The sequence below is a fragment of the Podarcis erhardii genome, assembly GCF_964252035.2.
Source record: "Podarcis erhardii genome assembly, chromosome: 2".
NCBI classification, from domain to species: Eukaryota; Metazoa; Chordata; class Lepidosauria; order Squamata; family Lacertidae; genus Podarcis; species Podarcis erhardii.
This window is the reverse complement of record NC_138498.1, coordinates 34,192,332-34,205,961: the sequence shown is the minus strand read 5'-3', so window position 1 is coordinate 34,205,961 and position 13,630 is coordinate 34,192,332. Positions and strand designations below refer to the sequence as shown.

At 43.3% G+C, this 13,630-nt stretch overlaps 1 protein-coding gene across 4 annotated transcripts in view; it reads right to left on the bottom strand.

Annotated features, from left to right (window-relative positions):
- Nucleotides 1-13,630, bottom strand: part of HEATR9 (HEAT repeat containing 9) — a 22,599-nt gene extending 8,969 nt beyond the window's left edge. The window contains exons 1-10 of one of the 4 annotated variants that reach the window (XM_081850808.1): nt 13,446-13,629; nt 12,222-12,271; nt 9,543-9,712; nt 7,560-7,656; nt 6,760-6,816; nt 5,022-5,078; nt 3,850-3,910; nt 2,596-2,726; nt 2,287-2,475; nt 1,173-1,265 (exon numbers count right to left, since the gene is read on the bottom strand). In XM_081850808.1, the coding sequence (XP_081706934.1) occupies nt 1,173-1,265; nt 2,287-2,475; nt 2,596-2,726; nt 3,850-3,910; nt 5,022-5,078; nt 6,760-6,816; nt 7,560-7,656; nt 9,543-9,712; nt 12,222-12,271; nt 13,446-13,542 (1,002 nt within the window). In that variant the 5' untranslated portion in view covers nt 13,543-13,629. The other 3 variants (XM_081850806.1, XM_081850807.1, XM_081850809.1) reach the window with 3 other exon arrangements.

Genomic DNA, 13,630 nt, shown 5'->3' with positions numbered 1-13,630 from the left:
AGAACTCTGTAGTGTCCCTCCAGATGTTTTTAGACTACAGCTGCCGTAATCCTTGACCATTGGTCATGCTGTTGAGGCTGATGGGAGCTGAACATCTGGAGGGCCAACCGTTTCCCATCTCTGCTTTAAATCTGCCTCAAACTGACATTCTATCAGCCCCCACAAGGGTAGTGATGTTAGTATGTTGTAGCAAAAACCATAAGGTCTTGTAACTTAACTTAAAAACTAACACATGTGTTATGGATGAAGTAGACTCTAGCCCAGAAAAGCTTGTGCTTTATATATATCGTGATATATTTGTTAGCTTTGAGGGACTACAAGACTGCTTGTTGCTTTTGTGATAGGAGCAGCAATGCCCCTATCCCCTGACATTTCAGTAGAGATAACACACACATTTCTGAGGCCATTCCATTGAGATTATTATTTGAAATGACCCAGAACTGTGCAGGAAAAACAAGTTCCAGACATAAACCCTTGGGAAGGGGTCCCACTGAACCCACAGCAGGGGTAGGCAACCTAAGGCCTGTGGGCTGGATGCGGCCCAATCACCTTCTCAATCCGGCCCATGGACGGTCTGGGAATCAGCGTGTTTTTACATGAGTAGAATGTGTCCTTTTATTTAAAATGCATCTCTGGGTTATTTGTGGGGCATATGGTCTGAGGGATGGTGGGCCAGCGCACGGCTGAAAAAGGTTGCTGACCCCTGACCCCCAGGAACTTATTTCTGAGTAAATATAGATAAATAGAATCATTCTGTAAGATAGCTAAACAGAGAGAGAGAAGCTCAGACAAATCTATATACCGGCAAAGAACCTATTCAGCCAAATTCATCCATGAAAAAGCATGTAGAGAGAAAATAGTAAGCAAATTTTTGGATCCATGAACAAGCAAAAGAGTGGAAGGGAAATTCAGCCAAAATTGAGATACAGTGGTACCTTCAGGTTACAGACTCCGCTAACCCAGAAATATTACCTCGGGTTAAGAACTTTGTTTCAGGATGAGAACAGAAATCATGCAGCAGCAGGAGGCCCCATTAGCTAAAGTGGTGCTTCAGATTAAGAACAGTTTCAGGTTAAGTACAGACCTCCGGAACGAATTAAGTACTTGACCCGAGGTACCACTGTACTGGCTCAATACCACAGAATGGGTTCTACAGTACAAAATTTGCTCACCTTGTACAAAGGAGAACGCTGAAGCTGCTCAATAACAGTTTTGATAACTACAGGGTCCACTATGGCCATCTGCTTTACCAGCATGACCAAAGCCTAGAAGAGGAAGACATGGATGGAGTGAGAGCAGGTGTTCAAAGTGGGGTAAGGTGTGGGGGAGAGGAAGACAATTTGGGCTTCATGCCAAGAAGTCTCGTTTAACTAAATAATATTAAAGGTAGCATTAAAATGATACGACAGTCCCTGAACTACTCCTGACAAACTGTAGGAAAGGAGATCCCAAAACAACTTAATGCAATTGCCCAACTCTTCTCCCGACGGCGTATTAGGAATCTGATCTTCTAGAGTTTAAATCCTTTCAACTGAATCCTAAAGTTGTGTCTTTTTCTTCTTGCCTTTTTAAAACAAACCAGGTTTTAAAAAGTAAGCTTCTAGCTTCCATGGAGAATGTGCAAATGTACAAATAAATGATATATGGTCAATGAGGTATTAGAAAAAGCTAAGCACCCCATCACCATAGCTCTACAGCAGTGTTTCCCAAACGTGGGTCTCCAGCTTTTTTTCAGTCTACAATTCCCATCATCCCTGACCACTGGTCTTGCTTGCTAGGGATGATGGGAGTTGTAGTCCACAAACAGCTGGAGACAAAAGGCTGGGAAACACTGCTCTACAGCCTAAATCTGATTCCCTCCTCTCGCACTGACTCCTGTGCCACAGCTGCTTTTATCTCTGTTGTAGATTATGCCTTGACCAGTTTGCGCAAAGGTCTTCATCCACTATTGGGTACAGCCACAGTACAGATCTGAGCTAAATGTTCTTGATTATGCATAGCAGATTTCTCCCACCTCAGGGCCATGACTAGCTAAGGAAAAGGGAAGCAAACTGGGGGAGGTGGCTGATAAATGTGCATTTTTATATTCTCTTAAATAGGGGGAATGAGCAATAACTGCAACTTCGCCCTCTGGCCTGTGAGAAGGTAGAATACATAACAAGTTTTGTTTCTCCTTTCCCCTGTGATTATCCTGGGGCAAATATTTCTCAGGGACTCACTTCACAGAGGTATTCGGACCACAAAGCACAACTCATATCTCTCTGTCCATTTATGTAACAGCCCCACCTGAATTTTCCTCTGGCAGTCGTCCTGGGACAAGCACATGAACATGGTCTCTTGTGCGATTGGATTATACTTGTCCAGGTACCCTAAGCAAAGGGCTGCGTCGAATGCTACGCTGTCCATGGGATCTTGTAGGTTCACCAACCGTCGCAGATTTCGGATTAAACTGGACCGGGCACCTATCCAATACCACTAGGGAAAGAGAGCAGCTGCATTAGGTGCAACAGTGATCTGAAAGCTGTTTAAATAGGCCCAGAAAGAGAAGAGACTGGCAGAGGACATGTCTATCTGTAATACAGCCCCACATATTACCTCAAGTTCAGGTGTCATTGACCATGCCTGCAGGGATACCTTCAACGCACTCAGTGTATCTTCTCTCCGATTCAGACTCGCATCCTTTAGGTGTCTAATTAGCATTTTCACTACAGAGGTATCTAGGCAACCTGCTCCAGAGAATCGAGAGGCAGTGATCAAAGGGGAAAGCAAAACTCCCAGGAAGTTTTATTTAATTACCGGCAGTATTTGCCACCTCTTAACTGTAGTTCTCTGCGGGCATACATAAACATATTCAAAATAAAAACGCAAAGCAATAAAAATACAATTAGAGCAAAGATAAACAAATAAATTCAAGCACAAGAGTTCAGTGACAATGGAGGGGAAGCACATTGCAAGGCAAAACAATTCTGAGGATATATATTCTAGACAGAATATTTCTTTCCCTTTAAAAACAGAAATACCAAACCGACACCTGCTTGCCAGCTTGAGAGGATGGATGTTGATACTCTTTAGCAAACAAAAAGTGAAATTAGGCTGCTTATTATTATGATTGGTTATTAATACATCAGATATTCCAGGCTGAGCTGCGGTATCCAAAAGAAGTTTGTAAGGCTGAACCTTGGCTCAAATCTTGCTTACAGATGTGATTTCAGTCTTCAAAGGCATTCTGAAAAAGATCACTGGGCAATTTGCAGCCTGTGTGTTTATCTGAAAACAAATTCTACTAATTTCAGTTGGACTTACTCCCAGTTCAAGGATTCATTCCTTAATCTCACTCTGAAGTCCATCAGGAAATAGAAGTCTCCAATTCAATCAAAGTCCGCGTGTGTCTAAAAAATTTGACCGGGGGTTCTAAGCAATCAAAACATTCAAATCCAACAGAAAGTCATCTGAAATATCAGCCCACACAGGGATCTCAAATGGTTATATCCCTGTAACAGAGGGGACCGGAAGTCACCTTTTACAATTCTGCCACAAGAGTGAAATGTGCAAAAGAAAGCTGAGGGGGAGGAAAAAACCCTCCTCTGCTTGCATGTGACAAGACCTATAATACACGAGGATTGCTATAAATGCACCAAGGAGCATTCCTCTGTGACTAATTATAGAAAATTAGCCACACCAGAAGGAAGAAGGAAGAAAAGAGCTCAAGTCCATCTAACTCTGGTTTGTTTTTCTGTCCAAACCGGGGCATGGCCAGCGCTAACGATGGTTGTCCAAACAAGTTGGCTTCAAACTGTGCTGAACATCTTGTGTTGTGTAGATAATGATCAGAGGCGAAATGTCACTCACCTAGCAAAGCCAGTGACCGGGCTGCTTCATACTGCAAAGGCAAGCTGTTGCATTCCTGGAACTGAGAGAATAAGTACTAATGGCAGGCCAGCTGGAAACCATTTACTTATACATGCATGAACATCTAAGCATATCACAGGTGCACAGAATAGAAGTGGAAGGGTTCGAAAGACCAAAGCCAAGCACCCTGCCTGCCTGCCCACTCACCAGGCCACTGCTTGATCCAAGATTGTATATATACCATAAGCACAGAGGAGGCACGTGAAAAGCTAATACCTATAAATTAATTGGGAATGGTCATATGCTGCATGGTAAGGCAAATTCCCTCCAGCCCCAACAAGTTCTTAATATCGTAGGAAAACTTTCCCCAGCAATAACTATGGTGAGTCTTGCTCCAGTCCACAGTTACAAGGGGCTCTATATTTAACCTCAGAAGAGTCACACACATACCCACTTCCCTTGTGGGCTATGCCATTGCCAATGGTGAGATATGATGACTTAGCAGGGTGGGACGCGGGTGGAGCTGTGGGTTAAACCACAGAGCCTAGGGTTTCCCAATCAGAAGTTCAGCGCTTCAAATCTCCGCGACGGGGTGAGCTCCTGTTGCTCGGTCCCTGCTCCTGCCAACCTAGCAGTTCGCAAGCACGAAGTGCAAGTAGAGAAATAGGTACCGCTCCAGTGGGAAGGTAAACGGCATTTCCGTGCGCTGCTCTGGTTCACCATGCTGGCCACATGGCTTGGAAGCTGTACACCAGCTCCCTCAGCAAGTAAAGCGAGATGAGCGCTGCAGCCCCAGAGTTATCCGTGACTGGACCTAACGGTCAGGAGTCCCTTTACCTTTACCTAACTAGATGTTATAGGAGATGCAGGGCTGCCACTGACCCACGTCTCCTCATGTGTATCCCCAGAAACAGCTGTTAAAGGAAATGCGTAATGAGATTCTACCACATTCAAGAATTCACTGCTCCTGCATGTAGCAGTTGGTGAACTGACATGGGGGGGGGGGGGTCACACAATGATATCACATTCCCATACACTCCTCCCTCCCAGATGTTACTGAGTATGAGGGAGATTCATATAAGCACTAGCCAAATGCCCCATTTAGTATCTAGTTAGAAAAGTCTGCAAATGCCCATCACAAGATGGCAAGAGTCCATGGGGATTCTACTTACAGTATTAAAAAGGGCAGATGTGACAGATTCCTCAGCAACCCCAAGTTGTCCAAGGGCCTAGGAAGACAGGCAGAGAAATCAGAATACTGTAATCACCAGGGTGGCTTCTCCCAATTCCTGCAGGAAACTGCAGAGAGATTTGTTTCTGCCTTGAAAAATATAAATGCACTACAAACTACAAGACTGCTTTCTGGAGAGGCTTTGAAAAGGCACACAGCTGACCCGCACTCAATTGCTTTCTCTGGTCCACCACATCTTCGAACAAAAGGCATTCATCACCCACTACAGTGGTACCTCGGGTTACATACGCTTCAGGTTACAGACACTTCAGGTTACAGACTCCGCTAACCCAGAAATAGTACCTTGGGTTAAGAACTTTGCTTCAGGATGAGAACAGAAATCGTGCTTAGCAGCAGGAGGCCCCATTAGCTAAAGTGGTGCTTCAGGTTAAGAACAGTTTCAGGTTAAGAATGGACCTTTGGAATGAATTAAGTACTTTGCTCTATTTCTGCTGCATCACTTCTATAGCTTAGCAGAATTTAAAGAAGCAAGCACACAAATAACAGTGGCTTTATCAGATGTTACCACCCCTACACCGACGACTGAGTGTAACACGTAAACATGGCCAATAGATGAAGGTCCTCGCTTCCCCAATAATGGTCTTTGCCACCTCTGTATTCCTCCAAACCGGTTTTCCGAACTTGACCCAGAATAAATAAATAAGCATCCCTAGGGTACGCAGAACTCTGTATAGCAGGAATAAGGTTAATAGGAATCACTTTATAATGAGTTGGAGCACTGGTCCACCTAGCTCAGTATTTTCTATACAGAGGTTTTCTGGGGTTTCAAAGAGGAGACATTCTGAGTCTTTCCTGGAGATGAGAGGGACTGAACTTGGGGGCTTCTGAATATTTGTTATCAATGGACAATGGCCCTTTCCTAGAAGGCCTACACATTTGATAGGCACATGGATCTGAATTTTTACATGGGACCGCAGTGTCTTTCCATGGGAAATACAGTGGTACTTCGGTTTTCGAGCATCTTGGAAGACGAACAATTCAATTTTTGAACGTCAAAAACCCAGAAGTAATTGCTTCTGTTTTTGAACGAGTCTCGGAAGTCTAACGGCTTCTGCTGTGTGTTTTTCAATTTTTCCAATTAAATTTGCAGCCAGCCCTTTGCGCCTCAGTTTTTGAACATTTTGGAAGTCAAATGGTCCTCTGGAACGGATTATATTCGAGAATCGAGGTACCACTGTAATTCCTGACCTCTAATGTAAAAAGGAAGGGCCTGTTGGATCAGGCCAATGACCCATCCTGCCTGCACTTTCCAGCAACTGATACTCAGAAGCATACTGTGTCTGACTGTGGAGACAAAGCACAGTCATGATGGCTAGCAGCCCTTGGTTGCCTTATCCTGCATGAATTTATCTAATTCTCTTTTAAAGTCTTTTAATGTCATTCAAGCTGGTGGCCATCATCAGTGAGTTCCAAAGTTTAACCAGTAAAAGGACTTAATCTGCAATGTGATTTCTGACCCGGAACGCTTGGCACGCTTTTGAAATTCTGATAATCTTAGCTTTGTTGCTTTTTGTTGTGTTTCTTTTAAAAGCAGATAGCGCTCATATATTAAAGGAAATCTGGAAGGGGAGAACAACAACAACAGCAACAACAACAACAAGCCTTTCAAAAGGCTTTTCCAAGCTCAAAAATAAACAGATAAGAAGTCTTAACTTTACCTGAGCTGCATAGAGTTGCTCAAGTTCCACAGGAGAATCTAAATAGTTTATGAGAGCCTGCAAGCACACAAAATAAAAATTACTCACACACATACATACACAGAGAGAGCAAGAGAGAGAGAGAGAGCGCTGTATTAAAAGTGTTAAAATTCCAATGATGTATTACAACTCTCTTGTAAAGGGTGCTAAAAAGCTTTGGCTAGCTTGCTTTGCCTAGCTAGCCACACCATTAAGTCCCACTAAGGCCAGTGAGTTTTAACTGATTATCTTCTAGTGCCAGTTAGGGAGATAGAGAGTAAGTGAGTACACCTCTGTCATAGATTCAGCGTGTGACATTAATCATTGCCTCTTTGCCTCAGTCCCACACCTGTAAAATGGAAATAATAGTGACACTTCATAATGCATAGGATTGTTGTGATGGTAGAAAATAAATAAAATGGCTGTTTTAGTGATAGGTAGTAAAGTCCCACTGACAGTAGTGAGCCATGTATATGAATTCAGCCTTCACAAAAAGAGCCTTTTTTACAGATAAGAGTATGAAGAAAACAAGAAGAGCTCCCCATACCCATAAAACAATATAAATTGCACCATGTGTCCATCTGAATGGGATGAAGAATGGGCCTCCTCCATGTTTGCCAATTTACATATTTCAAACTGGCAATGAGGCACACACAACAAAACTTTCCTCATCCCTGCCCTGATCCATGAGTAAAAAGCATGCAACAATTAATCTACAATTAATTCTTAAATCCGTTCTTGGCAGATGTCCCTGTTGCAAACCATAACCTTTGGCTTCTGACCTTGAGCCTTTCTGGATTCAAATTTTCCTTCTCATTGAAGTTCTCTTTCTCTTTAATCCTTGCTAACTTGACATACTTGGAGAGGGAAAAGTCAGACCTGAGCAAGAGAAAAGACACCGTGATGGGCTGTTTAAAATTTGGTTAATGCACTCGCTGAGAGTGTTAACACTGCAGGAATAAAAACGAGCAAAGGCATCTAGTGCAATATAAATCCACACTGTACAAGAAAGTCCTTCAGTTACGCTGGGGAGATGCAGTTTTGTCATTACTTTGATTGTACTACGAAGGCAGAAGATTCTCAAAACGTGGGGTAACCCTGATTTTCATGTCATGCAAACTGTCCATGGGACAGACAGAAATATATCCCTGGAAGAGGAAAGAGGCTGTATTAATCATTAACCAGCCAGAGGGCCTTCTTGGCAGTGGCACCCTCCCTGTGGAAACCCCCCATCAGATGTCAAGGAGATAAAGATCTGCACAACTTTTAGAAGACGCCTGAAGGCAGCTCTGTATTGGGATGTTTTCAGTGTTCAACATTTTATTATGTTTTTACAGTGCTTTTTTGGGGGGGGGACACAGGGGTACGCATGTACCCCTAAACATTTTGTGAATCTAAGTTTGGCCTCATTGAAGGGCAGTATTTCAATATGAGTAGGAAAATGAGAGTACCCCTAAACATTTCTTTAAGGAAAAAAAGCACTGTGTTTTTGTATGTGCTGGAAGCTACCCAGAGTGGCTGGGGAAACCCAACCAGATGGGCAGGGTAGAAATAATAACAATTATTATTATTATTTCAAAATGTAGTAAATAACAACCACTGTAGTAAATAAGAAACCACCACATCAATTAGCCCTAAAGGCAAGTAGGCACTGCAATAACTGTAGACCCTCCAAGGGTCCCTATTTTCCATTTCACCAATGAAAAGAGGAACATCCTAAGAAAAAGTGGGACATTCCAGGATGAAATCAGAAACTGGGATCGCTTCTCTAAATCAGGGACATCCCTGGAAAATAGGGACACTTGGAGGGTCTGGTACGTAACTGTTCATTTCCCAAGCTGATGAGACATGAGAGATTGTTAAAAAAAATGCAAGTGGCTTGCAAACACCTGGGCAATACTGAACATATGAAATTTAACTCTGAAAAGCGCATACAATATACTTGTATGTGAATCATCCTCTCCCCCCCCCCCCCCGTGTATTTGGTGCATTAAATAATAAAATTTTGGTGCATTAAATAATAAAATTTTGGTGCATTAAATAATAAAACGTTGGTGCATTAAATAATAAAATTTTGTTCCATTGCTATTCATGTCTGAGAAGCCAACTGAATCCAAAAGGTGGATGAAATCAGTGAGGCGAGTCCCACACAGACAGTTCAATTTGCTCTGCTAAAGGGCAATTTCAGCACCTAAAAAGTCTCAGATTGACTCGGTAGACAAAGATGAACAATCTGTGATATGCTATTACCACCTACTGGATGCTGGAGGAAGCAGACAAACACGGCTGTATGTGAAACTCCCTGTCCAAAGAAGTTAAGATTATTTTCCTTTGTGGGCTTGTTCCTTTCATTATTCTGTTAACTTACATTTATAAGACAATCAGGTTGGTCTAAGAGAGAATTTCCATTTTGTTTTGCCAATATCTTGCAAATATATTTACCGGATATCTTTACTCAAGTATCTTTCCTGAAGACTACAAAGGGCCAGAAAATGTGATGGTGTTGCTTTAAATTGTGTATTTTGCATTGTTTCTGCATTTGCGCTCTTGCTTGAATTTGCAGTATTGTTTGATCTGCTTTGTTTTTGTTTGGACCAGGCAGCCCATTAAATAGTCAGTTTAACACCAGTGTTAGCACCAGCATAGAATAGCCTGAATCCTTTGCGCTCCAAGCAGCAAAGCTTGGAGATTTAGCTTAAAGGAGTATTCATTTATTACTTCAAGTCAGGCTTGTAGACTTAGAAACTCAGTGTCCTATATCTTACCTTTTCTTCAGGGCCTTTTTCTTCTGCTTTTCCAGCTTCTTCCGATACGGGCATTGCTTCTTCAAGCTAGCTGCATCAGGCTGCTCAACTATTCTGGGCTGGACAAAGGTGACCACGGGCTGGAACGTTCTCCACTCTGAAGGAGAACACGGGTAAGTTACGCGAGGAATCTGAGGACGAAAAATATTAAAACACTAAGACTACTACAGGAAAGAAGCAAAGCGATCTTATTGTCAGAAATAGATTTCCCTTAATTAGACACATGTCTGGGAAACACACTTATGGGATGAATTCAGTGTAGCCCTAAGTGGTGCATGCTTGCACACATTGAGACTTCCCTCCCCATTCTGCTTTGCCCCACTTAAACCTGTTCTGGAGGTTCCCCCATCCTTTCAGAGAAGATCGAGGGGATGTGGATGGCTGCAGTCCCATCGCACAAGCAGATCGCATTCCCCCCACACAACCACATTGGAAGCACCTTCTTTTCCTCAAAGAATTCTAGGATTTCTGGTCTCTTAAGGGTTGATGAGTTTAACTCTTTGAAGGGCAAACTACAATGGCCAGAATTCTTTGAGGGAAAGAAGGTGCTTTTTAATGCGCTTTAAAGTTATAGTGTGTACACAGCCTTAGCCTTTGCTATGGCCACATGCCTCAGAACAGTCAGGGGAAAAACAATGCTGTCCAGGGTTGTAAAGAGAATAATTGGGTGTACTCTTCCCATCTTGGATCAAATCTATGCTTCCAGGTGCCATAAGAAAGTTTCAGAGATAGTGCAGGATAGTGCTCACCCCGGAAATGATCTCTTACACCTTCTGCCTTCTGGAAGAAGGTACAGTGTTATAAAGACTAGGACTAGCAGCCTGAGAAACAGTTTCTATTCAAATGTGATTTTGGCTTTAAACGCAGCGTAAGGTAGTCTCTATGGGAATATATTGTATTTAATTATGGGGTATCAGAGTTTTTAGGGGGCTAACCAGGCCGGAATAGCTGGGATAGCAGGCTTGTTGGTTTTTGAATGTCTGGTGTAGATTTTTTCAATTTCGTTGTTCTGTATGGGACAATGACAATTTGTGGTGTTGTTTTTGTTGTTGTTGTTGTTGAAGAATGCCCAGTCTGGAGCTTACGGAACCACAGGTTCAAGCAGGGTGAGTAAGGAAAAGCTTACCATCCAGGAATAGGCAGCGGCATTCTGAAATATTTACAGCGCTGGAGTTAGGGCCATGCAGGCAGTTCCCCTGCACAGAGTGCCAAACCAAGGCACCACAAAAAAATAGTAATAAAAGCCTATATTTATATGGGTACCTACTCAAAGTTAGGGGGGCACCAAATTTTGTCCTTTCCCAGGGCGCCATATTACCAAAATCCACCCTTGTATATTGGTTAGAAGAGAGAAAAAGCCTACGAGTGGTCTTGTACTTTGGTATAAGCATTATACGATACGATAACGATAATCTTTATTCTTCACTGAGACCTGAGTCATTCAGTAGAGCCAGCCATACTTAAAAACGAAAACACGCCTCTGCTATCCTTGTGCGATGTTTCGCCGCATGTTGCAGAACTCACTTCTGTTTATTTTTTTTAGAAAGCGACATTCATCATTTGGATGGGGAGGGTATGTGTGGAGGAAAACTGTAAATATTGCCAGTGAGTATGTCTTCCTATGTGGCACATGATTTCTGAAGAGCAGCAGCTCCCAGAATTCCTTCAAGGTTCTGGGATGGGACAAGGTACAGCAGCAGAAAAGAGGGACGATGTGTAAAGAGCATTTGTCGTTTGTGTATAATTAATACGCATTCATGCGGTGACTACCATGCCTGGATATAAATACAAATCAAGCTGGTAGAAGCCAAAGAAGCTTAAAACAAAGCAGGCTGGGAAAGTTACAGAATACCAACCAGTCCTCCGTTTTCTCAAAACAGGCAAGGCTTGATGCAAGCAGGGAGGCACTAGATGGTTAACAAGTGTGTGCCTATCACAGGAAAATAATTCTTGGACATGATTGCAGGCACAGCTAGGTAAAAAGAATTATGCATTCCATACATGCACGTAGGAAGGCAGGCCATTCCGAGCCAGGATTGGAAGGTGGATTTTGCCCCCTCTGCCAGATTGTTTCCAAGTGCAATGTTTTATTTTTCCCCCATAGGAGAAATTGATAGCCATCTGCTTTCATGGAGGGAAGTAAAAAGCTGCTTTGACTGTTCCAAAGCATTCAAAATCCCTGGTGTCTAGGCTGAGGGTAAAGTTTTGTCTCCTTGAGGCTGTTGCAGATTTGCAGCCTATCTACAGTGGTACCTCGGGTTACATGCGCTTCAGGTTACAGACTCTGCTAACCCAGAAATAGTACCTCAGGTTAAGAACTTTGCTTCAGGATGAGAACAGAAATTGTGCTCCGGCAGCGCGGCAGCAGCAGGAGGCCCCATTAGCTAAAGTGGTGCTTCAGATTAAGAACAGTTTCAGGTTAAGAACGGACCTCCAGAACGAATTAAGTACTTAACCCGAGGTACCACTGTACTTTGTTCAGCGCAGAACACAATTGCCACTGAGAAGGGGGGCTTATTTACATAGCCCCACCCCTTCATCAGCATAGCTCCACCCTCGGAGCCACTTCATGCCAAGAGTTGGAAAGGATATTTTAAAATTGCTTTTTACGGATAAGGATCATGGGGCTCCAGCTATGACCTGGTGAACGGAGCTTCTTGGCATCGTGGACCGGACAGGCTTTCTAGTTCCTAAAAGGAGGAAAGCAGAGGAAAGCCCATCACTAGGCAGAGGAGTATGTTACTTTGTCAGTAGTCAACTTTTTATCTGTTTAACACCAATGTTATTGTGCTGCAAAACAACAAAACCAGGACAAAACAAGAACAAAACAAAACAAACTTTGAATGGTGTTAAAAGTTACAGGACATGCACTGTTGTGTGGACTCTGTAAAAACAATGTATATTAGAGAAGCAGATATCCTACAATAAACACCCTTCTGGCAGCACCCTAAGGCAGAAATCCTATGTCCCCTTAGGGCCAAACTTGAACCATGTGCTTTTTAAACATGCTTTTGTCTACTATAAAGGCAAGGGTGGGAGATAAACTTGCACAGAGGGTGAGAGAAAAATCCATGGAGCTGGACTGCGGGGGGGGGGGGGGGCGGAATAACAAAACTTTCAAGCCCATGTCAATTCCATCCAGGAACTTTACAAATCTGAAAAGTTTGTGGGTGACTCTGTTGCTTGGTATGAGTTGTGGGCAAAAATGAGCCTTACTGAACTACAGTGGTACCTCGAGCTACAAACGCCTCAGGTTACAAACGCTTCGGGTTACAAACTCCGCTAACCTGGAAGAGTTACCTCGAGTTGAGAACTTTGGCCCAGGATGAGAACGGAAATCGTGTGCCGGCGGCGCAGTGGCAGCAGGAGGACTCATTAGCGAAAGCACGCCTCCAGTTAAGAACAGTTTCAGGTTAAGAACGGAACTCCGGAACGAATTAAGTTCGTAACTTAGAGGTACCACTGTATTGGACCACACTAAACTGTTCCCTGGTATTAAAATGACCAAGAGGCTCCACGGTTTAGACCACAGTGGCACCCTTGTCTCAACCATGCAAAGGACCCACAGCCTCCAAGGCCTGCTCCTCCTCCAGGCCTGAAGTCACTGTCTATTTGCCTCCACTCTCCAAGCACACAGGCAATTACCAGAATGAGATGGAACATCCTCTCGCCTTGTACAGTATGGACTCAGAAGAAGACAGACAGCAGATGACTGTGCAGTGGGAGTGCTCTGCTGGCAAGGAGGAAAGGGACCCACACTTGAAGGGAAGAATCTGGCCTGAAGCCTGGATCTAGCAGCTCCCAGTTCACACAATAATAAAGGATACCATCAACATCACATTATTTCCTGAAGTTCTAACTCACCGTTGTCCTGTATTATCTCAATCATAGAGCTCCATGATAACTTTTGAGGCACTTTGACACCGCAAGTGTTCTCTGGGAGCATTTTTGTCCCACCCATTTTTGTCCCTTTTTACTGCAAGCCTGGCTTTGATCACTTCAGAAGTTGATGGAAGACAGATATTTCAGCCGACACCTGGTGGTTCATG